General features: G+C 37.5%; 1 protein-coding gene across 1 annotated transcript; it reads left to right on the top strand.

Moving 5' to 3' along the window:
* Positions 1-1,810: 1,810 nt before the first annotated feature.
* On the top strand, positions 1,811-26,106 carry LOC103967721 (BEACH domain-containing protein C2). Its single transcript, XM_009381014.3, has 32 exons — positions 1,811-2,020; positions 2,939-5,020; positions 5,763-6,556; positions 7,387-8,091; positions 10,936-11,070; positions 11,328-11,432; positions 11,793-11,906; positions 12,879-12,955; positions 13,269-13,350; positions 13,628-13,954; positions 14,401-14,966; positions 15,464-15,548; positions 15,768-15,962; positions 16,230-16,775; positions 16,857-17,000; positions 17,203-17,679; positions 18,559-18,701; positions 18,791-18,860; positions 19,013-19,096; positions 19,640-19,696; positions 19,834-19,902; positions 19,986-20,072; positions 20,154-20,270; positions 21,209-21,358; positions 21,495-21,579; positions 21,669-21,789; positions 21,976-22,072; positions 22,164-22,277; positions 22,473-22,842; positions 24,141-24,901; positions 25,337-25,459; positions 25,566-26,106. Exons 2-32 carry the CDS (start codon positions 2,989-2,991, stop codon positions 25,641-25,643), a joined length of 8,910 nt encoding a protein of 2,969 aa, XP_009379289.2. The 5' UTR covers positions 1,811-2,020; positions 2,939-2,988; the 3' UTR covers positions 25,644-26,106.
* The last annotated feature ends 839 nt before the right edge of the window (positions 26,107-26,945 follow it).

Raw genomic sequence — 26,945 nt, 5'->3', positions numbered from 1 at the left:
GTCTCAGATTTAATGTATGGAATGATATTGAACAATGTAATATTGTTATTTTGGATGTAATGTTAATCTATAGACATAGATGTTGGACTTTGTAACGTTTGGATGTGTTGTTGTGCGAACTGTAAATTTGTGTTACTGTGCAGCACAACGACAATTTGTGCAGTTGTGCTGCTGTAAAAAAATAACAATAAAAATATGTTTTTTTATTCAAAAAAAAGAAGAAGAGAGGGCTCGTGGACCCAACCTGTTGCAAACAGGTTGGGTTAGGTCCGGTTCCTATAATCTAATTTGCTATACTCACCCCATCATATCCCGTTTCTTTTAAAACTGGGTCCAATCTGGTCCCTTCAACTTTAGGCCTGGCTTAGCCCCGCCCATGCCCACCTCTACCTCCTTCTATCTCTGTCTCTCCCCTCTCTTCCTCACTCACTCTCCAAAGGCATGGCTTAGCCTTAATGTCCGCATGAGGGTTCCTTCTGTCAACCCTATTCGGTCTGGAAGCCCAATGACTAAATTGCTATCATAACTTTCAATCGCAGTCGCATGATCCAACCATAGATGGATATTTTTGTCAAACACATTGTGGACAGCCTAAAGGCACAAGAGTTGTTTCCAGGCCCAAATGTGGCAGCCGAACCTGGCTGCTTTGGGTGAAGCACATCCCACACACACAATGGCAGAAACATAATTAACTCAAAATCAAGGCCTAATTTATATCACATTTTTTTACCATCTTAGGTGGCACATGAGTTGGACAAACTACATCATTTGATTTCAATCTTTTTATTAATTAAAATAATTAAATAATCTTAGGTGCCAGAAGAAGATTTCTTATATACTACAATCATCATTTAATTAAGAAACTTTTTATAATTATTGATTAACATTTTGAAATTAAATGCTAATTAATTTAAATGATGTAACTGTCTAAATCAGATGCAACTTAAGACCATCTCCAAAGGAGATGCCAAATTTTAAACCTAAAATTTAAATGTGAAGGCTTACGTGGCACTTTGGCATCTTTTAAACTTTGATTTCCAACCGATATGCTAAATTTTAAACATAAAATAATAATTCATATATATTTTCTTTGCATTGGGAATGAAAAGAAACAAAACGATAATGGTTCAAACTAATAAAAATTAATAAAAAGTATTTAATAATTAATTAAAAAAATTTGAAGTTTCTGTCAAATTTGGCAGCAAAGGGAAGAGATTGATCCATATCATGCCACATTAGATTTGGCTTCTCGATTGGAAAACAATAATCCTGTCTTTTGTTAACGTTGTTGCTGATTTGGATATTTTAACATCTTATTTGGAGATGCTCTAAGGTGGTATACAATTGCGGTACAAAATATGGTAAGAATAACATTATTGATTTTTATTGAGTAATGCTATTTATATTATGTTTTTATACACATATTTATATACCACCTTAGGTGACATTTGACGTGGACAACCACATTATTTGAAAAATTTGCAAAACTTAAAGAAAGGAAGAAGAAAGACTATTCGCATACCATAATTATAATTTAATTAACTAGTTTTTCTTAATTATTAGTTTATTAAATAATAAAGTAAATTTAAAAATCTGATTAATTCAAATGATATGAGAGTCTACATCATATGCCACCTAAGTTGATATGAAAATATGGTATAAAACCATAGTATGAATAACCTTACTCATTTTTATTTCCATTCGTCATCTTTTGCAATTTAAAAATATTTTCCTTGTAGGAATATTAAAAAGAAAAAGAAAAATAAAAAAGCATGCCATTGCGTAAAAAAGGAGTTGAATTTTATTTTGATTTTTGACCGGGCAACCAGACCGCACACATAAACACCATTTACCTCCGAAATCCACCATTTCTCTCGCGCACAATTAGCCTCCTCTTTCCGCAACATCTCTCTCCTTTTCTCTGTAATTTTTTTGCTTTTCGCATTTTCTTTCCCATTTTCTGGATTCAATAAATCGCTGCAAAATTCGTCGCCGTTTTCCTCGATCCTAGTTTCCCCAGGTATTTAATTTCGTTGACGATTTTTTTTTTTAAATTTCAATTTTAATTCAAATTTTAACCAATGGTTCTGTTTTGGTTGAATATCAATGGCGATTTCACTCTGATCCGTGCTTTTTCTGTAGCTACGAGAAACTTTATAGTTGCTGTATACATTGGTATATTAGTTAGTAGTGTGATGAGAGTATGATCGATCCACGGCATTGTTGTAAAACCCCAATGCGCGGCGAGATCGATCTCCAATTCTTTGGTACATCGAATTCGAATCCAGTAAATGTGTATGAATTGTGTATGGATTTGCGTATGTTCTGTATATGCATGTTCATGTTTTGGGTGGTTAGGTAGATCCGTAAAAATGAAATCTTGGTAGCTTGTTTACTTCTTTGATTTGAACGTTCAAGAGGGTTGTCTTTGTGAACCGCTATATCTGGCTGCAGGAAAATGTGGACATAGATACTGGAGTAGATGGTGGAGGCTGTATTAAATGGAAGAAGTCACTTTAACCAAGCTAAGATAGTATCTTTTCAGTAATTATTGATCTAATGGACTATGGTGGGGATTACTCAAATGAACCCGACTTGGCACAATAAGCAATAGATTGCTAGAAGAGTTGCAACTCGATATGTAGAATAAAGTTCCAACTAGAGACAACTATGTGGTGTGGGATGAGAGCTGCTTTAGAGTTTTGTCTGCAAGAATTTTTAAAAGCAAACAGAGGGATCTTACGTATTTAGTGATTTTACCTGTTGGAGTTTTTTCAATTTATTGTGATATCCACTACTTTTATCCTTGAAACTTGAAAGTACAGTCAGTTAGTAGCTTTATTTTCCGCTAGTCAGATAGGTGATTCGTTGATTATTTGAACTGGTTGTGTTTTTACAAGGTTGACTAAATGATATGATTATTTTCGTAATTTTGTAGGTAACTCAGTGTATGTGCTATATATGAATTATTCGTAGAGCTATATTATAATGGAAGAAGAAGAGGAGAGGAAGAAGGAGGTTGAAACGATTTCCAGCAAGGATTCAGATAATCATGAGGTGGTGAATGGTGTACAGGAAAAAATTGATCCATCACATCAGGAAACCATTAATAATCGTGATAGTGATGTAGCTGATCTGAAACAAAATAGCTTAACCTTGCAAGTGGTCGATTCTGTCACTACAGTAGTGGATGAAGATCATTTTGAGCAGGTTTCTTTGAAAGATCAGGATAAGATTGGTGCATCTCAGGGTGTTCACGTGGACTCTAATCAATCATCAGTTTCAGATATTGCTAGACTATCATCTGGTCAGTTTGAAGATGCCTCACAGTCATTTACAGCAGAATTGAATTCTTCTGCTGGTGATGAAATGCGACCTGATCAGTCTTCCTGGAGCCCAGTGAAGGACAGAAAATTTAGTCACAAGCCATCTATGTCATCTTCTAGTTTTGATTCTGCTTTTTACGGGGATGCAGGTTATTCTCCTGCTGGTTCACCTCCAAAACCAAGGCCAAAACCTGCTATGCCAAATGTATCTCCGGAGTTATTGCATTTAGTGGATTCTGCCATCATGGGGAAGCCTGAAAGTTTAGATAAACTGAAAAATATTGTTAGTGGTGTAGAGAGTTTTGGAAGTGGGGAGGAAATGGATGGCATTGCATACCTGGTGGTTGATTCACTTATTGCGACAATGGGTGGCGTTGAAAGTTTTGAAGAAGATGAGGATAACAATCCTCCTAGTGTGATGCTGAACTCTCGGGCTGCCATTGTCTCAGGTGAGCTTATTCCTTCGCTTCCTTGGGTTGGTGATAGTGATGTTATTATGTCCCCTCGGACACGGATGGTCAGGGGGTTACTTGCAATTTTAAGGGCTTGTACAAGAAACAGAGCCATGTGTTCAATGGCTGGTTTATTAGGAGTTCTGTTGAGGTCAGCAGAGAAGATATTTGTTCACGATGTTGATTCTCCGCGGCAAATGAGATGGGATGGAACTCCCTTATGTTATTGCATTCAGTACTTAGCAGGACATTCACTTAGTGTTATTGATTTGCACAAATGGTTTCAAGTCATTACCAGAACACTTACGACTGTATGGGCAACCCGTTTAATGATTGCACTGGAGAAGGCAATGGGTGGAAAGGAGTCGAGAGGCCCAGCATGTACTTTTGAATTTGATGGTGAAAGTTCAGGTTTGCTTGGTCCAGGGGAGAGCCGTTGGCCATTTACCAATGGGTATGCGTTTTCAACGTGGATTTACATTGAATCATTTGCAGATACATTAAATGCAGCAACCGCTGCTGCAGCAATTGCTGCTGCTGCTGCCGCCAAGTCGGGAAAATCGTCTGCCATGTCAGCTGCTGCTGCTGCCAGTGCCCTTGCAGGTGAAGGCACGGCACACATGCCACGACTGTTCAGTTTCTTATCTGCTGACAATCAGGGGTTTGAGGCATATTTCCATGCACAGTTTTTGGTGGTTGAAAGTGCGAGTGGAAAGGGTAAGAAGACTTCTTTACACTTTACTCATGCATTCAAGCCGCAGTGCTGGTACTTTATTGGTTTAGAGCATACTTGCAAGCAGGGGATGCTTGGTAAAGCAGAGAGTGAATTAAGATTATATATTGATGGATCGTTGTATGAAACTCGACCTTTTGAGTTCCCTCGGATCTCAAAGCCGCTTGCGTTTTGCTGCATTGGGACAAACCCTCCTCCTACAATGGCTGGTTTACAACGTCGACGCCGGCAATGCCCTTTGTTTGCTGAGATGGGGCCTGTTTATATTTTTAAGGAACCAATTGGCCCAGAAAAGATGTCACGTTTGGCTTCTAGGGGAGGAGATGTGCTTCCTTCTTTTGGTCATGGGGCAGGGCTGCCATGGCTAGCAACAAATGTGCATGTGCAAAATATGGCAGAAGAAAGTTCACTATTGGATGCAGAGATAGGAGGATGCATTCACCTTCTCTATCACCCCAGTTTGCTGAGCGGGCGATTTTGTCCAGATGCTTCCCCTAGTGGTGCAGCAGGTCAAATTATTTATATTTTTATCAATATCTTACAATGAATAATAACCAGACCAAAACTACAATAGTGTTGGGTTGGGCTTTTGCAGTAACAGTAAAAACTATGCTTGGATGCAGAATGAAGGAAAGAAAATAGGGAGAAATAAATTACGACATAAATTTTAACTTTCTTCTTTTGTTTGGATGGGGAGAACTTGGAAAGATAGAGATTTAAAGAAAACAATTTTCCCTTATTTGGATGAGAAGAAAACAGGATGGAAAGGAAAGCGAAGATGATAAATTTGCTATTTTTCGGTAAAAGTTCAATATAGTTATGGGCATTCTGTTTTACTCTTAAGGACAATAATAATTTAGACAATTAAATCTCGTCTCGAATTTCTCTCAACTTCTGGAGATTTTTAAAATGTGGTTGGCCCATGGGAAAATCTTCTCCTCCCTTTTCTTTCTTTTTCTCTATCTTTCTTGCTTCCATTCAAAAGAAAACATTTTTCACTCTAATTTTAATTCCTCTTTCCCTCCCTTTTTCTGTCTTTCTAAGCATCTTTCTTTTTTTCATAAGTGGGGGTGGGGCCAGGAATTTTTAATATATGGCCCGATATGCAGATGATTATTGCATTGACGCCTTGTATTTATTCTATCTTAGTACGTTTGGTAGTGTGCTCGACCTCATGCTTCATGGTTTGGGTACCCTGGTGGTGTGTACATGTCTTTTTCTTATTTAGTTTCCTATCACTGTTATTTTCAGGCATGCTTCGACGACCAGCTGAGGTTCTTGGGCAGGTACATATTGCTACTCGAATGCGACCAATGGCGGCTTTGTGGGCCTTTGCCTATGGGGGTCCTATGTCTTTACTTCCGCTGACAGTTAGCAATGTGGATAAAGATAGCCTGGAGCCACAACAAGGAAATCCTCCTTTGTCTTTGGCTACCACAGCTCTCGCTGCTCCAATATTCCGAACTATTTGCTTGGCTATCCAACACCCTAGTAACAATGAAGAGTTCTGTCGTACCAGAGGGCCAGAGGTTCTATCAAGAATCTTAAACTATCTATTACAAACTTTGTCTTCACTTCGTGCTGGAGAGGAAAATGGTGTGGGAGATGAGGAACTTGTTGCTGCCATATTATCCTTGTGTCAATCCCAGGAGAAGAATTATGCACTAAAGGTGCAGCTTTTCAGTACATTGCTTTTGGACCTAAAAATTTGGAGCTTATGTAACTATGGGCTACAAAAGAAGCTTCTTTCATCACTTGCAGACATGGTTTTCACAGAGTCATCGGTAATGCGAGATGCTAATGCCATTCAGATGCTTCTGGACAGTTGCAGAAGATGTTACTGGACAATTCGTGAAAAGGATTCAGTGAATACCTTTTCTCTTTCACATAATGAGACCAGACGTCCTGTGGGTGAAGTGAATGCTTTGGTTGATGAACTCTTGGTCATTATTGAACTCCTAGTAGGAGCAGCACCCCCTTCATTGGCTTCAGAGGACGTTCGTTGTTTACTGGGGTTCATGGTTGACTGCCCACAGCCTAATCAGGTATAATTACTCTGCAAAAGGTTGATTTTATAGGTCGAATGTATTTATGGTGTTGCTACTTGCTCTGAATGGTTTACTTCTCCTACAATCGCCTCCCACCTCCCAAATTAATTGCATTTTTACTTGGAAATTGTAATGTTGGATCATCATATGCAGGATATATTGTAGTATGGCATACGATACTTGCTTACTCTGATGAGTTGCTCCTCTAGTATGACCTAATGAAGCTCTTGTGAGACATAGTTGCTCCATTTGTTTATCCTATATAGTTTTGCTGGGCACCTCAAGTCGTCCATATGGAGGAAATAGTGCTCAAGGTCCAAATTGTCCAAACACCTGGCCATTTTCTTGTGCCATTGGATGTGCACCGTAGGGTTCACACCTTACATTATTATTATTTTTTTGGAGAGGAGGAGAGGGGAAAGAAGGGTGGGGGGGGGGGTGGGGTATTGGCTTGATGAACACTATACTATTCTTACAGGTTTATGAAACTTAAAGACACAGCCTTTTAAAAATATGACGAGAAAGCTCGCTCAACCAAAATGTATGGTAGATAACCAAATCCTTTCATTTGCCTCATTCAGCTTTTCCTAAATTGTATACCACATTAGTACGTTACTAACAAGTTTCTCTTTTATTGAGTATTTTCGAGTAGCTTAAAGCATCCTGCAACTCCATGTTTAAGGAAATATTTCTGCATGAATTTGATTTCTCTTTGATCTCCGCTTCTCACTTTAAAATTAGAATAATCAAGGAAGAAAAGGTGTTTGGATATATTATGCTTGATAGTTCATGTTGATATATGGCTCTAAAAGGCGTTCGTCTTTCAGATTGCAAGGGTATTGCATCTGATTTACAGGTTAGTGGTACAGCCAAATAAATCAAGAGCACAGACGTTTGCAGAGGCATTCATAGATTCTGGTGGTATAGAGACTCTTCTAGTTTTGCTGCAACGAGAAGCCAAAGCTGGTGACTATACTATTCCAGAATCCATGACCAAGGATGACGAGATTTTGTCTGCCCAGGGACCTGAGCCAATTAGTAACACCGATGCTTATGAACAAGTTCAGGATGATGAATCATCAGAGGGAAATGACCTCAATTTGCATGAGAAAATTGGTGAATCTACCCCTAACAGAGGTAGCAGTCCTCTTGCTGTTTCCCCTGATTTGAAAATTGGAAGAACGACTTCTGCTGCAGAAAGTACCTTTACAAAGAATCTGGGTGGTATAGCTCTATCCATCAGTGCTGACAATGCAAGGAATAATGTTTACAATATCGACAAAAGTGATGGGGTGCTTGTTGGCATCATTGGGCTCTTAGGTGCTCTAGTTGCATCAGGGTATTTGAAATTTGGTTCACGAGCATCGTCGGATATGGCAAACACTCTTCTAGGTAGTGCACTGAATGATGGAGGTGGTACCATGTTTGAAGATAAAGTGTCTTTGTTACTTTTTGCTTTACAGAAGGCTTTCCAAGCAGCGCCAAACAGGCTTTTGACCAGCAATGTATATACAACATTGTTGGGGGCGTCGGTAAGACATTCTTCTGTTTCAGTGCTCGTATGTTGCCATGGGTTTGTTTACTGAGAACAATTTTGTGACTTGAAATAATCTCTACATGCCTTTCATATGATTTCTTGGCTAAAACTTTTGGCCAGAAATGGGAGTAGTAATAATTGAGTTCATTATTAATGATATACGAATATATATATATCCTAGTTCTTTATTTCTTTTAAAAGTCTGTGATTTTTGTTTTGTGGCTAAGGATCGTACGAAGTCCCTTTCCAATTATATGGTTCATGCTCTGTTTACCTCTTCATAGGTGTTTCTTGGGCATATTGTTTAAGCTGAAAATTCAGGGCTCATGAATAATTCAAACATTGTAGCTTGCATTTCTGCTGCACCTGTTCTCTGTGTTGGTTTTTCCAGCCCATGATGAGTTGTCCTAAGTCTATTAGGAATTGTAGTCTTAGAGGATTAAATTGTTTACCGAATTGAAGTTGTTTTCCCAATTGAAATTGTTTACCCAATTTAATTTGTTTACCCCATTGAACCTGTTTTCCCAATTGGAGTTGGTTTCTTATTTGGAGAAGGATTCACAATTAGATTCCAATTAGGATTTGTAATCCTTATTGAAGAAGACCTTTATTATGTCTATATAATGGGGCTATTGCACTAGGTTTGATTTGGAGCAAAACAGGTGTACCACTCAAGGCGTGAGAGTGAGAGAATACTGTAAGGGCAAAGTGTGTGCGAGAGAAAAGAAAAGAGATAAAGAGTGTATTTCTTGTTCTTTTTCTTTTAGGTTTTTCGTCAAGTCTTAATCCTAGAAGCTTGGCAAGATTATTTGTTGTACTCATTATTGATATAGTGAAAGATTGTTGTTGCTGCCCTATGGACGTAGTGTTATATAGCCGACCCATGTTAATTCTTGGTGTTATTATCTTGACTGTTTTGTTTTCAATTTCCAAGTTTGTTATGTTTTTCCATTTTTAAACGTGATATTCACAAGTGGTATTAGAGCTGGGTTTAGCTGATATCCGTTTAGAATGGAGGGTGGGACTAGCACCATTATGAAACTCACCCGCTCCAACATGGTTACGTGGAAAGCAAGAATGGGGGACATGCTTTATGTAATGATCTCCATGAGCCTATTAAGGTGTTAAGAGCAAGGAGAAAAGCAAGAATGGGGGACATGTTGTTAGCATGTTCAATGAAGAAACAAGGAGAAAAGCTTTAGGTGCAGATGCTAGGCACCTCTTTGTCACATAGAAAAGAGGCAAAAATTCTTGTGAGATGAGATTCAGTGGTGATTGCCACTATTGTGGGAAAAAGGGTCACATGAAGAAGCATTGTTGTAAATGGAAAAAGGAACAAAAGGATGGGAACAATACAATAGGTGTTGTGAGTTGTGACTTACGATGTAGAGCTTCTTTAATGCAGATAAGTGATGATTACTGGCAAAGAAGTCTATAATTGCCTTTGCCAATGAAGATGAGAGTTATGAATAGGCAAGATTGGTCCAGAGAAGTCTGATCAAGAGGAACTTGGTCAGAGGAGTCGTGAGGGTGAGTCTAATCATGAGTAGTTCAATCAGGGGGAGTCTGGTCATGAGTAGTTCATACAGGAGGAGCCTGGTTATAAGAAGTTCGATCAATGGGAGTTTGATCCAGAGGAGCAATCCTATTTTCTTATACCTTCCTCATGGTCTAGAAGGGGAGATTGTTGGGGTTTTCCAGCCCATGATGAGTTGTCCTAAGTCTCTTAGGAATTAGTCTTGGAGGATTAAATTGTTTACCCAATTTAAGCTATTTACTCAATTGGAGTTGTTTTCCCAATTGAAGGTTACCTAATTTAAGTTGTTTACCCAATTTAAATTGTTTACCCAATTGAAGTTGTTTACCCAATTGAAGTTGTTTTCCCAATTAGAGTTGGTTTCTCAATTGGAGAAGAATTCATAACTAGATTCCAATTAAGATTAAAAATCCTTAGTGAAGAAGACCTTTATTATGTGTATATAAAGGGGCTATTGCACTAGTTTTGATTTGGAACAAAACAATAAATTGTATACCACTAAGGAGTCAGAGTGAGAGAAAACTGTAAGAGCACAGTGTGTGCGAGAGAAAAGAAAAGAGATAAAGAGTGTATTTCTTGTTCTTGTTCTTTCAAGTTTTTCGTCAAGTCTTACTCCTAGAGGATTGGCAAGATTGTTCGTTATACTCATTATTGATATAGTGAAAGATTCTTGTTGCTACTCCATGGATGTAGGCACATATAGCCGAACCACGTTAATTCTTGGTGTTATTTATCTTGGTTATTTTGTTTTTGATTTCCGATTTTGTTCTGTTTTTCCCATTCTTAAACGTGATGTTCACACTACGGTGCAGCTTCTCTTCGGATAATTACTTGTATTCTTGCATCATTGGAACTTTAGTCTTGTGTGGTATTGATTGACATTTTGGTCTTATGATCATGTTATGGTATACTTAGTATACTTATGCTTTAGTCTGTTGTCACTGTCATGGTTAAACTTCCCTCTAATTTGTAATTTCTCTTTATTTTTGCGTGATGAGTTGATACATTACATAGTTCAACCGAATCTTTGTGATAATTTTTCTTTACTTTTGTTGTTAAACTCGATCAATGACGTTGTGTCCAAGACTTGAGGTTTTATAAGGTCACAATGTCATTCAGCTCATTGTATTATTGAGTACTCTTTTCTTGTTCCTTTTAAACCATAAGCGCATTCTTTTTATTTTTGGTGTGGAAATCCACTTAAAAGTAAATTCCAAGGGGGAAGATTGGTTTCATTTTATAATTTTGTGCTCATTGAAAAAGCCATACATTTATGTAAAGTTGTTCTCTTTTTCTCTTTAGATCAATGCCTCTTCAAGTGATGATGGAATGAACTTCTACGATTCTGGTCATCAATTTGAACATATGCAACTTCTTTTGGTTCTCTTGCGTTCACTGCCATATGCATCCAAGGCTTTGCAAAGCCGAGCGCTACAGGTATCACTTTTTAACTTTCCCATGTTGCTGTCTATCTACTATATGTGAATTTGTTGAATCAGAAATATATGTGGTAATCGGAATGAACAAAACTTTATGCAATTGTCATAAATAAGAATTTTTAGGCTTCGTAGATTTAATTTAGTAAGAGGCTGGAATTGTTTACACGCTGTATTTCTTGCTTCCATAGGTTTATTTGATGAATCCTCGTCGATATTCTTTCATATTCTGAGATTCTTCTTTCTTTATGATTTCAGGATCTTCTGTTTTTGGCTTGCAGTCATTCAGAAAATAGAAGCAGTCTGACACAAATGGAGGAATGGCCTGAATGGATTCTTGAGGTTCTTATCTCTAACTATGAGGTAACATCTTCTACCATTATCTTAATATAATCACTTATCATTTACATCAGGCATTGCAATTATAGTGTGATATATACCACCAGCCTTTTCGGTCAGTGGTTCATCTCTTCTTTTGTTAAAGGGGGGTTTTGGCTCAAGCCATGGTGGAATATAATATAGGAAGGGGGAGCACTATCCCTCACTTTGTAAGCCAGCCCCAAACTACCTTCCGACTCTAATTAAGTCTTTGTAATATGACATTTAGTTCAGGTTAGAAGGTTTTAAGTTTCAGTGAAATGTGATCTTACCTGTTTTAATCGATTGAAACTTTGAAGATAACCAAACTCCATGTCACCGCAATTGTATTACCTGATTTTACAGATGGGTGCAAGTAAACATTCTGATTCTGCAAGCTCAGGAGATATAGAGGACCTCATACACAATTTTCTGAGTATCATGTTAGAGCATTCAATGCGCCAGAAGGATGGCTGGAAGGTTAGGTTCATGTGTGTATATATATTTTTCTCATCATTTAACTTGGTTGACCTTGTATGTTATTGGCTTCTGTGTAGGTGATTTTTAGGTCCTGCAAATAAATTTTAGATTTTTGCCCGCTCATATCAGTCCTCTGTTTCCTATAGTTTCTACTACATGTCATTGTCAGCATTTGACGTAATGTTTACTGGGAGTGGGATTCCCAACCGTGTATAAAAGATCAGTATCTTGGAAAGATGTTGAAATGAATTCCTGATTTGTATGATAGAGATTCTGTGATTTCGAGCAAAGAGAACCTAATCTTTCGAAATGCTAGATTTTCAAGCACATTGATGATCTGGTTAATCAACATACTTCTCTTTATGTGTGAAAGTAATTGACTGTGACTCGGGCCAAAAAAGTAATACTGCAAAAAGGAAGTAATATATGAAGTTAGATACCTGAAATGGAAATTTAAGCTCAAATAAACTCAACTAAAGAGGACTACAGATGTCCATTTTCCTGGATAACTTCAGGTCTATCTTTTCTGCTTAACCTTGTTTAAAATGTTTGATCTACTATCACCCTTTTAAGTTCATATTTTCATTCTCTCTGTTATTTTTAGCCTCTCCATGCCTTGCTTTTCAGCAGCTCACTCTAGTTCAGTGGTCCATTATTCCCCAGTCTTAGGTCTTTACTGCTTGCTGTTGCACTTCTCCCCATTCTAAGTAGAAGCCTTACTTAAAAAATTGAACTCACCAAATTATTTGTCGAACGTGACCCAGGTTTGTGATTGACAAATGCGATTGATTCGGCTGTATTGACGCCTTGCCATATTGGAAATGTTGTTGTTCAGCCTTTTTTAGGAATTCTGTTCATTCTCTATATCCTTACTGTGCTTTTAGCAATGTAGGCTAAGTGTGGTGAGATTTAGAATCAGTTATTTTCTAATTGATCAGTCCCATTCATGTTGTTATCCCTTCCCCTCTACAGGATATTGAAGCTACAATTCATTGTGCGGAGTGGCTTTCCATTGTGGGTGGCTCAAGCACTGGAGACCAACGAGTTAGGTATTATGTTATCTCTGGCTAAACCTATGTGAAGTTTTCCAGTAATGTAAATGATTTGTCAAGTTTCATGAAATAATTCTTTCAGTTTCTGTTGAACACTTGTACTTTGGCTCCAAATATAGCATGCTTTTCTGTTTACACAGGTCAATATGCTTTTTCAGCCCTTTAAAAAAAAAGTCTTTTTTTTCATGAAAAAGAAAACTTGCGTCTGAATTGAAAACAAAGAATAATAACAGTTAGTGGTTTTTGCTCTCGCTGGAATCCTAATGGTTTATTGATTGCCTAAACTGGTTGTTGTTTTTATTTTTGAAAGACGTGAAGAATTGTTGCCCATATTTAAAAGGAGGCTTTTAGGTGGTTTGTTGGACTTTGCAGCTAGAGAGCTCCAGCTTCAGGTATCCTTCGTATTTTATTCTTTTACCTTTTGCATCCTCTTTGGCCTCCAATTGCCAATTTTTTTTTTTTAATGAAATTCATTGGAACCTCTCTCTGTCTCTCTCTCTCTGTTACCCTTGTTTACTTCCCATGTACTAGGGTTGTATCCCATTTTGCAGTTTTAGTTTATGCTTTACTAGTAAGAAAAGAACTATATGCTACGTTTTATTCTAAAAGTTAACTAGTTGAAAAAATAAAACCAATAATATCTATATTGAGCTTTTCTTTTTACCACAGACTCAAGTTATTGCTGCAGCATCTGCTAATGTGGCAGCGGAGGGTTTATCACCAAGCGATGCTAAGGCAGAAGCAGAGAATGCTGCTCAGCTTTCTGTCGCTTTAGTAGAGAATGCAATTGTGATACTAATGCTTGTCGAGGATCATTTACGGTTGCAGAGCAAACTATCCTGTGCTTCACGTGCACCAGATAGTTCTCCATCTCCCCTTTCTCTTGTCTCTCCAATGAATAACCACTCAAATTCGCTGGGTACAGTTGTGGAGGATTCCATTGGAGCATCGGGTGATCGCAAGTCGTTATCTAGTGATTCTGGACTTCCTCTTGATGTACGTTGACAGCATTTGCACAAAACACATGAGCAAATGTTTCACTCTTACACTTACTTGTATATAATATTTCTCCATACATTATATTTTCCATTTAGTTCTCCATCTATAGTGTTTATTTTCACCCCCACCCTCATAAATACGTGAAACAAAAAACACATTAATCTGTTGTTGCCTTTAACTGGGTTCTCATAATCATACTCTTAGCAACTGCCCCTCTTATGCCTTTTGGTTCAATTGTGAATTTTCTTTTACTCTTCTTTTCTTTCTGCTGCGTATTCATAGTTAATATCTTATAGTCGTGAGTTTATAAACTTTATATTCCATCTTCTTACCTAATTTACCATTTTAAATTGCCTTTTGTATTTCTTGTCGTTTTTGTCTTTTTGTTTTTCTCATTCAATAATCTTTATTCATGGGGCTTACGCTTGTAAGATTTTGATCAGCTTCTTGCGTCAATGGCTGATGCGAATGGTCAAATATCTGCAGCAGTTATGGAACGTCTTACTGCTGCAGCAGCAGCTGAGCCTTATGGATCCGTTTCCTGTGCTTTTGTATCCTATGGAAGCTGTGTTATGGATTTAGCTGTGGGGTGGAAGTATAGGAGCAGATTGTGGTATGGTGTTGGTCATCCTTCAAATACAGAAGCCTTTGGTGGTGGTGGCAGTGGTCGGGAATCTTGGATGTCTGCACTGGAGAAGGATGCAAATGGAAACTGGATTGAGCTTCCTTTGGTAAAAAAGTCTGTGGCAATGCTCCAAGCATTATTATTAGATGATTCGGGACTTGGTGGAGGACTTGGCATAGGAGGTGGATCTGGTACTGGAATGGGAGGGATGGCAGCACTCTACCAGTTATTGGACAGTGACCAACCATTCTTATGCATGCTCAGAATGGCTCTTCTTTCAATGAGGGAAGAAGATGATGGTGAAGACAATCTGCTTATGAGGAATGTAAGTATAGATGATGTGAAATCAGAAGGGAGGCAACCACGCTCAGCATTGTTGTGGAGGTGATTTAACCAGAACTTATTTTCATTTTTTATTGTTTAAAACTTAGATTGTAAACCCTCTCTGTTTCCTTTAAGTTTGATAGGAATCAAGAGTGGAATCCATGGTTTCTATCAATTTGCTGGTTGCTGGCCTTAAAATTGACTATGAAAATTTATTCTTGGATAACAATTACATTCATTACATGCTACTTTGAAAGGAGAAGCATTCTTCAAAATAACGGACTCCAGAGATAATGGGTAGTAACCAGTCAGAGTTAAGCATTGCTCTGAAGGAATTGATCCTCCAATGGCCCGTTATGAAATTGCAATGACCCTGTATATCGTGGATTCTAGCTTCATGTTTGGAACTCTGAATCATATGAGTTGTGAAAAGGAAACTCTAAGGAGGCTGTTTAATTTACTATTACATATATGGCTACATCCTATTGTTCGTTTCCTCATGTTACACATATGAAACTCCCGAATCATTACTGCTAATTCGTGTTACTAATTTGCAGTGTGCTTTCACCTGTTCTGAACATGGCGGTTTCTGATTCCAAGAGACAGAGAGTGTTGGTTGCTTCCTGTGTTCTTTATTCTGAGGTTAGTTTTCTTTCAATTTTGGGATATTATAGTGAATTGGTAATACATGTTACCAATTAGCTTATGCTCTTATCAAGTTTTAACTTTAATCGACTTTCAAACTATCATAGTCTTGATACTGCTTTCCTTCCACATACTTTTGAAAGCTGGTTTTATGGTTGTCTTGTTTACCAATTATTGTTTGTTTCTGTTACCTTTTTTGTTTCCTCGTTCTTGCAGTTGTATCATGCTGTTGGCAGGGATAGAAAACCTCTCCGTAAAAAGTACCTTGAGGCCATTGTACCACCATTTGTTGCTGTTTTGAGGAGGTGGCGGCCACTTTTGGCTGGCATTCACGAACTAGCAACTGCTGATGGTTTCAACCCTCTTACAGTTGAAGATCGTGCATTGGCTGCTGATGCCCTGCCAATAGAGGTTTGTCTATTTAATATCAATTTGTGTTCTCTGTAGACTTGATTAATTTTTCAGGCACTTAGAATTTGGTGGTTGAAATTTAATGTTGGGGGAGGGGTGCACTTTCTAGTTTTCTTCTTGCAACTTTCATTTGTGCACCTCATCATTGGCTTATTGTGACCCTTTTGATGTCTCTTCAGAATTGAAGCTATTCGCTTTTTCATGGAGTCCATTGTCTTGAAATCTATTGCTTCACTATTTGATACATTTCGACCATATTTCTTTCAGGCTGCTCTCGCTCTGGTATCTCCAGCTTGGGCTGCTGCTTTTGCATCACCACCTGCTGCAATGGCACTGGCGATGATAGCTGCTGGTGCCTCTGGTGGAGAAACTCCAGCTCCTACAACAACTTCTCATCTTAGGCGTGACTCCTCATTGCTTGAGCGGAAAACTACCAAGCTTCACACATTTTCAAGTTTTCAAAAACCTTTGGAGCTGCCTAACAAATTACCGGCTCTACCCAAGGACAAAGCTGCTGCAAAAGCTGCTGCCTTGGCTGCAGCTCGTGATCTTGAACGTAATGCCAAAATTGGTTCTGGGAGGGGTCTCAGTGCTGTAGCAATGGCCACATCTGCACAGCGGAGAAGTGCTAGTGACATGGAGCGGGTGAAGAGATGGAATGTTTCTGAAGCAATGGGAGTTGCCTGGATGGAATGTTTGCAGCCAGTTGATACGAAATCTGTCTATGGAAAAGATTTTAATGCTTTATCGTATACATTTATTGCTGTACTTGTTGCAAGTTTTGCTTTAGCAAGAAACATCCAACGATCTGAGGTTTCACCTGTTCTTGTCCTCATAGATTCTTTTACATATTGAGGTAGGATATCTGATTTGTTTTCTTTTCTTGCTCTCCAGGTTGACAGACGCTCTCAAGTTGATCTTATAAGTCGTCATCGTTTGGGCAATGGAGTTCGTGCATGGCGCAAACTCATACATTGCTTGATTGAGATGAAGTGTCTTTTCGGGCCATCTGGAGATCAGTTATGCAAGCCTGCACCTGTATGTTTAGCAATAACTACTTTTGTTTTACTGGATTTTTAAATTTTGTTACATTCGGATCAGTTTCTTGTGGTCTGGGTGGAACAGTGGTTTTCTGACTGATTAGAATTTATTCGTTTTTATTGGTGGCTCTTGCAACCTACACTATCTTTGGGGTTTATCTAAAACTGTATTTTCTGAAGATATTATAACTGTTTTGTAGGTTTTTTGGAAGCTAGATTTTATGGAAAGTTCAACTAGGATGAGAAGATGTGTAAGGAGGAATTACAAAGGTTCTGATCATTTTGGTGCTGCTGCCAATTTCGAGGATCATAATAAGATGAAAGAACAAGAAAATGGCATACATTCCTCAAATGCTCCTATTCTGGCAGCAGAAGCAATAGCTGTAGAAGCTGTCAATGAAGATGATGAACAAGGGGAAATTGATAATTTGGATGGCAGAACCCCTAGTGAAGAACAAAGTGGCGAGAATCAGCCACATCGGTTTGAAACAGCCGAGCAAAGCCTGCAGTCAACTATGGAATTTGGCGATGCACAAGTTTCTTGTGAACCAGACTTGGGAGAAAGTTCATCAGCAGTGGCGCCTGGATATGTTCCAAGTGAACTTGATGAAAGAATTGTTCTTGAGCTTCCTTCATCGATGGTTCGACCATTGAGGGTCATACGCGGAACTTTCCAGGCAAGTCTAAAAACCTAGGCTCTGACATTCTTTCGTATACACTCAATTTCTCTATGTTTTTGCATATCTGTAATTGTTATCTATCAGTTGAACAAAATCTTTTGGTGTTTCCCACTAAATCTGAGAGGCAAATCACAAAACTAAATTAAGAAATACTTCAAACTTTGTCATCTGAAAATTCAGATTAAAGTAAGATGCTATGGGTCTACTTTCTCTAATGGTTACTGCCATTTCTATAGTTTATTATTTGAAGAAGCTTGAGCATCCTATCTGGAAAGTACTTATTGCTTTGTTTTCAACTAATCGATCTTCTTATTAGGATATCATGACTTGCTTGGACATGTAAGCATATCTCATGGAGATTTTAAGTTCTATTCATACTTTTGAGCTCAATCATATTTCACGGATTTGTGTTTAAGGGTCAGTAGTGTTGTCCTAATCAGTGTGAGATGGCCGTTTTTGCTCTTGAAAATTGACTTACACTCCAAATCAGGTCCTCAGTTGGAAAATGATATCAGTACTATAATTTGGGTTAGTGAACCGAAGAACCTATCAATGTTTCCTTCTTTATGGTCTGACATTCCATTCTGAGTCTTTTACTTGTTCTTTGTTTCCTACAAAATAACATTTATGGTGGATTACTTGTCCCCTTACTGTACTGTTTTTTGTTTGAAATAAATTTCTTTTTTTTCATTTAGAAAAATGTGTGATGCTGGACAATTCTTTTTCCAAAGGATCAAAATAAATTATGACTTTTTTTTGTTTGTTTTCGTTCTAATGTATCATAATTAGTTACTGAAACTTTATTCTTCAGTGCTTTAGCTTAATCTTGTATATTGATATTTGCTAATTAGTTTTGGCTTATGTGTCTTCTTTCAGGTGACAAGTAGGAGAATAAATTTTATAGTTGATAACAGTGAGGCCAATGGTGCAGTGGATGGATCAGATTGCACCGAAATGAAAGACCAAGAAAAGGATCGCAGTTGGACAATGTCTTCCCTTCATCAAATATATAGCCGAAGGTGATGTCGTAGTTGATTTGCATGAGTATCAGTGTAGTTTAAATTGACGTAAATGATGAATTATATCTTTCCTTCTTTTTTTCTTACAGATATCTCCTTAGACGAAGTGCTCTGGAGCTGTTTATGGTTGACCGTTCGAATTTCTTCTTTGATTTTGGGGTAACTCTATGACAATATGTCAACTAAGATTTTATCTTTATTATTACTGTCATAATTGGAGGCATTTTGGTTGTTTCTAACCCTAATGAACCTCCTGTTGACCAAACCTTTTTGTTGGTGATTTAATTTGCGTCCCACTATTATTTCCTCAGAGTACTGATGGACGAAGAAATGCATATCGAGCCATTGTTCAAGCACGGCCTCCTCATTTGAATAACATTTATCTGGCAACTCAGGTTTTCACCATGCTATTCCTATAAGAATGGAATTTACTAGAAGTTTGCATTAGTGTTTGTAGCCTTATTAACCAGAATACCACTGTTTAGGAATCCATTGATTGTTGTGTGCATGTATGTGTACACCTGCACCAATAGTTTGATTGGTCACCTATTATCCTTATATGTTGGTCATGCTTTCTCATCCTAGAGTTAATCATGCTTTCTCATCCCAGAGTTAATCGTGAATAGAATTCTCCTATTCATCTCACATCAAGTGATGTGTTATCAAACTTATTATTGAGATGTGTGCCTAACGTATTCAAAGAGCGACTATGCATTCATCTGTATTATTTCTCTTTAGAACATACAATAAATTAATTACTGTGGTGACCTGAACAACTTTGTCTTAATTTTTTCTATACATCCTAGAGCTTAGGAATTGAAGTTTTATGCTTGGTAGATGTGGACGTTTCTAACCTGGATGGTATTTAATACAAGACTTCATATCTTAATTTGTGTTAATTACATTTAGATCTTATATGAGTTGATATTTTATTATAGAGACCCGAGCAACTTCTAAAGAGAACACAACTTATGGAGCGTTGGGCGAGGTGGGAGGTATGACTTCTGATTGAAATTCTACTTATCATTAACAATGTTTTTTTTACCTATGCTTCTTGTTTTCCGTTTTTCGTATGTATAACATATACTCTCTGAAATAAATGATAACTAGTAGAATTACAACCTTTGTGCAGATCAGCAATTTCGAATATCTAATGCAGCTCAATACACTGGCTGGGCGTAGTTATAATGACATCACGCAGGTGGAATATTATGGATAATTTTGTATTATATGTGCATTTTATACTGTTTATCTTCCCTTCACATTTCTTTTTATTTCTTTCAGTATCCTGTTTTCCCTTGGATCCTTTCTGATTACAGTTCAAAGAGATTGGATCTTGCTGACCCTTCTTCCTATCGAGATCTTTCAAAGGTGGGATCTTTAGAATTCTGCATCCATTTGTGTTAGATTTTTACACCTTGATCTTAATGGCCCTTTTGTGTATCCCCACAGCCGGTCGGTGCATTAAATGCTGATCGTCTGGAAAAGTTTCATGAGAGGTATTCCAGCTTTGAGGATCCAGTCATACCCAAGTTCCATTATGGTTCTCATTATTCCAGTGCTGGAACAGTAGGTTCTTTTCATTTTGTCTTTCAATATTTGTCATATTTCGTCTTTATAATGGTTGTTGGCAGACTTATCAGATGATTCTTTAAAAGATGCTGATAAGTGTTTTATGCATATTTATTATTTTGTTAACTACATCCTCTTGATACACGGCCCTCGTATGAACTATTGGTTTTTCTTTTATTTTCACTTCCTGGTGGTTGTCTAATACAAATCCAACTATGCCACTACAACATTATTGGTTGCTGGTGGCACTTGCCAAAAAGTAACTACTTTCTTCCTATCAAATGGAAAAGGGATAAAAGGGCAACTGATTTGTCTTCGTGATAGATTGCACTTATGCATCATGAATATCAAGTCAGGAACCTCTTCTAAATGCTAACATACTCGAATTCCCTTTATAGGGCTCCACTTAAGCTGTGGCTAGTCAATAGAATGGGTGCTAGTATATAGAGGGGATTTTGTGGAAGAGCTGCAGGATAAAGTTTAGGTTTTACACCTTACTTGGGCCTCTGTACCAGTTGAATTTAGGAATGTAACTCTTGGAGCGATTTTATAGATTTGTAGGCTCTTTCGCAAAATGTTTATAGCACAGAGATTGTAAGGATTAGGGATGTTTAGCTGTAGTATTTTGTTACTGTGGTAGACTCCTTGTATTTGGAGTTGTACTTTTCAATTTCTTGTTTGTGGATAAAAATTTCTCTTATTCCCCGAGAAAAAGCAGCTGTTAATTTGACATTTTCTAACCTGGCATACAGGACTGTCTACTCTACTCAGGAAAGGACTTCAGTGCAATTTTGACTTGTTATTATATTATAAGTTTTTGTTTTTACATTGAAGCCAATATCCAATACTCTTTTGGCTAGATAAATTAGATTTTTGAAAGTTAATTCTCTAGTTTTCTGGTGTTTTTATTTATACCGGTAATTATTTTATTACAGGTTCTATATTATCTTGTTAGAGTTGAACCTTTTACAACTCTCTCAATTCAACTGCAAGGCGGAAAATTCGATCATGCAGATCGAATGTTTTCAGATATTGCAGCTACTTGGAGTGGAGTCACTGAGGACATGAGTGATGTGAAAGAATTGGTATGGTGTCACCAATTTCATAAAAGTTTAATTTTACCAAATTAGATGCAATGATTATTTATTTCATTTACACAGTGATTGTTTGTAGCAGTCAATAAGACTTTGATTTGGTTATTAATTCATTTTTGTATCTTAGGTTCCTGAGTTATTCTACCTCCCAGAGATGTTAACCAATGAAAATTCAATCGATTTTGGTATAACACAAACAGGTGGACTACTCGGTAGGTCCAAGAGTACACTGTGTGTGAAATTGATAGATTGTTGTCAATTATACTGGTTTGATTGTTTTGCTTTTCATTTTACATGTCAGATTCTGTAAAACTTCCACCTTGGGCTGAAAACCCAATTGACTTCATCCATAAGCATCGGAAGGCTCTAGAAAGTGAGCATGTATCTGCGCATTTGCATGAATGGATTGATCTCATATTCGGGTAGTTTTTTTCAATCTTATTTTGTTTTTTGTTTGTTTCACACCTATATTTTGTATCTACCAATTTTTTGTTTCATTTGGTTTTTTACTTTTATTAGTTGATCACAACTCTAGAGTGTCTTTATATATCAACTTTGAGTGTTTCATTTTTGAACTGTTATATTCATTAATAGATTGGAATATACAGGTATAAGCAGCGCGGCAAAGAAGCTATAATGGCAAATAATGTTTTCTTTTACATTACCTATGAAGGGACAGTGGATATTGATAAGATCTTAGACCCAGTAAGTCTGGTTTCCTATAGCATCTGTATGTTTTTATCCATTATTGTTTGATAATTTCTTTCAATAATTTTTGTCCCCGTGCCAAAATCAGGTACAACAGCGTGCAACACAGGACCAGATTGCATACTTTGGGCAAACACCATCCCAGCTGCTTACCATCCCTCACTTGAAGAGGTTGCCATTAGCAGACATTCTTCATTTACAGGTACCATTCTTTTGGGAAACAAGAAACTTAGCTGAACCTTTCAGATTGTTTATTTTATTTGTGGAAATTATCCAATCTCACATTATATTACATTTTGGATAACTGATGAGGATTTGATTTCTTATGAAAATATCATGTATATATATATATATTTTCTTTTGATGAAGATCATCTTGATTGATTTTTAAATGTCAGACCATCTTCCGGAACCCAAAAGAAGTCAAACCATATGCTGTTTCTGCTCCTGAGCACTGCAATCTTCCTGCAGCCGCCATTCATGCTTCTTCCGATGCCATCATTATTGCTAATGTAAATGCACCAGCAGCAAATGTTGCAGAGCATAAGTGGCAGCCGAACACTCCTGATGGCCAGGGTTTGCCTTTCCTCTTTCAACATGGAAAGGCTACAGCAGGCTCAACTGGTGGAACATTTATCCGTATGTTCAAGGGACCAGCTGGATCTAGTTCTGATGAATGGCAATTTCCACAGGCGCTAGCATTTGCTGCATCTGGAATTACAAGCTCAGCTATAGTTGCCATAACATGTGATAAAGAAATAATCACTGGTATGTGTTCATTTTCTTGCCTTAGTTTTCACCGCTTTATTCTATCATGTAAGGCCTCGTTTGGCAGCTCGGACTGTACTGACTATTTCTGTCGGATAGGATAAATAGCCACCGGATAGTACTGACTAAATTAGTCGGGTGTTTGGTGCAGTATCGAACTAGTGACCGTATTATTTATACTATGTTTGATATTATACTATATAGGAGGAATCAAACTTAAAAAAAAAAAATTTAAAAAAAATAAAATCATTTTTTTGTTCCCAAATCTCTCCGCACCCCCCAAACACCCTCCCTCTCTCTCCCTTCTTCTTCCCCGACTGCAGAAGAATCCCAAATAATTGTTCCCCAGCTCTCTCCGCCACACCCCCCAAACTCCCTCCCTTTCTCTCCCATATTCTTCTTCCCCGACTAAATAATCCGGGCGTTTTGGTTGGTTTTATTAAGCGGGTGTATACCGTGTTATCCTATCCGACCGGTTAAATTAATCCGGTGCTTATTTAGTACGAGTGAACGCCAAACACCCGAGTCCGTATAACTAATCCTATCCGATCCTTTATCCGATCTGCCAAACAAGGCTAAAAGTATTATGTTTGAGAATGTTTATGTTTTGGTTTAAAGGTTTTTTCTTCTTCAAAATTTAAAGAGTGAAAATGTGAGAGATGTGAGGAATAATGATAGAGTACGACTGAAGCAACAAAATAAAGATAAATTAATAGGAAAGCTCATCATGAATTAGGGTTTTTAATGTATTCATAGAAACTAATAGGAAAGTTTTGACAGGATTTATTCTTCTTTTGGGCATTTTTATTTCTTATGTATTCCTCCGGTTATGTTTCGTTTTAAATTGTATTGTGACTGCATGTGGTTGAGGGTTTACCATTCAATAAATGTGTGTCTAAAACGTTTTGTTTTTTCTTTCAAACAAATTAATTTAGTCGACGAGTCTTTTTTAGAGATGGGGGAACTCACTAAGGACATAAAGGAAAACTAGACTCTGCCCTTCTCATTTGTGATTTGTGTGTGCGTTTGAATTGAAACTTATTTTCACATGTGCAGACTATATAGAGTTGTCAGTTTACAGACAAAGTTTGCTCTTCCTTTCTTAAGATTAGAAGCAATAAACTAGTGTCAAGTCTTTGCCCCAATTTATTATTCTAAAAATGGCATGTGATACTAGTGCCCGTGCCTAGCCGGGCTTGTGGATTTCTTTTGCTTAATTGTATCATAACTTGTAACTAAGTTTCATCTCCGTTTGAAATAAGTTTGAATCTAAGCGATAGTTTTTGGCTCATGACTAGGTGGGCATGTGGATAATAGTATCAAGCTAATATCATCAGATGGAGCAAAAACCTTAGAGACAGCTTTTGGGCATTGTGCTCCAGTCACTTGCCTTGGGCTCTCACCTGATAGCAACTACCTTGTAACGGGATCCCGAGACACCACTGTATTACTTTGGAGAATACATAGGGCATCTACTTCTCGCTCTAGTAGTATATCAGAGCCTTCCGGTGGGACAGGTACACCGGGCACAATCAACAGTAATAATTTATCACACATATTGGCAGACAAAAGCAGGAGGCGTCGTATTGAAGGTCCCATACATGTTCTTCGCGGCCACCAGCGGGAAATACTTTGTTGTTGTGTGAGTTCAGATCTTGGGATTGTTGTTTCATGCTCACAATCATCAGATGTTCTCTTGCATTCGACAAGAAGAGGTCGGTTGATCAGAAGGCTGCCTGGTGGGGAGGCCCATGCTGTCTGCCTATCATCTGAGGGAATCGTATTGACTTGGAATAAGACGCTCAATACTCTCAATACCTTTACTCTTAATGGGGTTCCAATTGGCAGAGCTCAACTACCTTTCTCTGGTAGCATCAGTTGTATGGAAATTTCTGTTGATGGATGGAGTGCTTTGGTTGGAATAAACACGTCTTTGGAAAACAACGGCTGGGATTTGAAACTGAAGAACACAGAGTTTGAGGATCAGAATTCAGATAAAGCTGAGGAATTGGACGTCCCGTTGCCTTCAATTTGTTTCCTGGATCTTCATACACTAAGGGTATGAGAAATGCAAAAATAGAGTGATTTGCCTTCTACTTTTGACTTTTTGGTTGGTAGTCTTCTTGTTAATATCTTATGTTTAAACGAACTGACTTGTTTCAATTGTCAATTCTCTTGGAATTTGGAAAGTTTCATATGCTTGCATGACCAAAGATCATAGGAGTTTCAGCAATTGGGGATCTTACCCTTTCAACGTGATAAAACTTTCTGCAAAATAGGGGTCTTCGCTGGTTTTCTCTTCATTTATTCCTTTCCAATTCAGTTGTTTACTTCTCCAATGTCTTCCTGGGGTTGGATTGTACTCGTTTGTTGTAATGGCAAAATTGAGTAGTCTGTATTTGTGATGTGGCTTTTTCTCTTTATATGCATGTTTGGTTTCATAAGTGAATTGGTTCCTATTCAGCTCACAAGCCCGTGGTCCTTTACACTGCAGGTTTTTCATGTATTAAAGTTGGGACTCGGACAGGATATCACATCTCTAGCGCTGAACACGGATAACACCAACCTTTTGGTGTCAACTGTCGATAAACAGTTGATAATTTTCACTGATCCGGCTGTAAGTCAAAAACTTGTTTGTCTCGTGTAGTTTTTTATAAGAGTTTCCAGTCTCCTCGGACTTTTAGTAAACTCACAATTGTTAATCTGGTGCTTATTGCGTGCAGTTGAGCTTGAAAGTGGTCGATCACATGCTCAAGCTCGGTTGGGAAGGCGATGGACTGAGCCCCCTCATCAAATCATAGTTTTAGGAAAAGGACTACAGAAGATACCCAACACTAGTTACAACGAAGGCATGAACTGCAAGGGCGTGCTAGTTGCCCCTGTTTTGTAAATCGAGCCAATTCATTCGCCTGCAATTTCGAGCTGTGTTTTGAGTGTAAGATATTTGTATTAGGTAATCAGAAGAACCCGAGAGTTGCAGGTTATTAGAGTTTGTTGCAGGTTTTGTTGTTTTTTTGGTGTTTTTTTTTTTTTTTTTTTTTTTGGACTCGATTGAGTTGTAAGTATGTAGGTTGAGATGACGGGCTCATGTCGATGGAGGCCTCGGGCTGTTCATTTTTGTTCATTGATTTGTTTTGATATTTTAGTGAATGAAAATATAGAAGTCGTTTTGGAATAGGGTACGAGGACTCTTCATCAAGAGCTATGGAAACATGAATTTTTGTGCATGTGATATAATATTTTAGTGGATACAGTGTTGGTTTATTCCTGTGTGTTTGGGTTTGAAACTTTTTTGTCTCCTAATTTACTGTAACAGTTTTGAACACTTTTCTCTTCCCTTAATAATAATAAATTCACCGAAAAAAAAAAAAGAAAAAAAAAAAGAAAAGACGGAAGAATATTTCTTCATATTTATTCCCTTTCTAATCCCTTCAAAATAAAAATTCATTCTCCACTAGCTCAATATGAAAGTATAACTCTACATATTTTTTGTGGAAATTTGTTTTAGGCCACAAAAATAATTTTCATATTTCAGTACAAGTTGGTGGACATTTCATTTTTTGATATTGGTCAATACAGACAATTTTTTTCCTCAGCTTAGGTCAATAAAAAGTAATTTTTCTTCAACCTAGTTTACCTCTTCTTTTGATATACAAAAATCAAGGTTTAAGGGGTATTAGGCGTTAGTCAGACGGTGTGTAGAGATCTAGCGCCGGGGAATTAGGTGAGGCCTACTAAAAAAATGCATAATGATATGCAAAACACATAAATTGAAAACTAGAGTGATGTATAAAGTATAAAGTATAAAATAGTATAACATATTGAAACATGGTCAACAAGTATATAATAAGTGTTCATCCAAATATCCAACAAATCTCTTACAATTTATAAAAAAATATAAAATGCAAAACATAAGTGATCTATTTTATGTTTAAATGACAGCTGCAACTCTATGCGATTTTTTAAAATAATAAAAAAAAATGAAAGAAAAAAAAAAGAAAAAGCAAAATAGTCACATAATGACCCAACCTGCCTAGATGCACCCAGGTGCATCTCCAACTAGTTGGCCGCAAATACCTTAAAATTAATCGTGATAGTGACTA

This window comes from the organism of the source record quoted next, unplaced genomic scaffold, assembly GCF_019419815.1.
Source record: "Pyrus x bretschneideri cultivar Hongxiangsu unplaced genomic scaffold, Pyrus_bretschneideri_v1 Contig8, whole genome shotgun sequence".
NCBI lineage: Eukaryota > Viridiplantae > Streptophyta > Magnoliopsida > Rosales > Rosaceae > Pyrus > Pyrus x bretschneideri.
Note: the sequence above shows the minus strand (reverse complement) of the source record. Positions and strands in the feature narration are given on the sequence as shown.

What these genes read in the sequence shown, in the direction of transcription:
- LOC103967721 (XM_009381014.3), top strand. Translation starts at nt 2,989, where the DNA reads ATGGAAGAAGAAGAGGAGAGGAAGAAGGAGGTTGAAACGATTTCCAGC. An exon ending in TTCTTATCTCTAACTATGAG is followed by an intron (nt 11,433 to 11,792) that starts GTAACATCTTCT and finishes CTGATTTTACAG; the next exon opens with ATGGGTGCAAGTAAACATTC. An exon ending in CGCTCAGCATTGTTGTGGAG is followed by an intron (nt 14,967 to 15,463) that starts GTGATTTAACCA and finishes ACTAATTTGCAG; the next exon opens with TGTGCTTTCACCTGTTCTGA.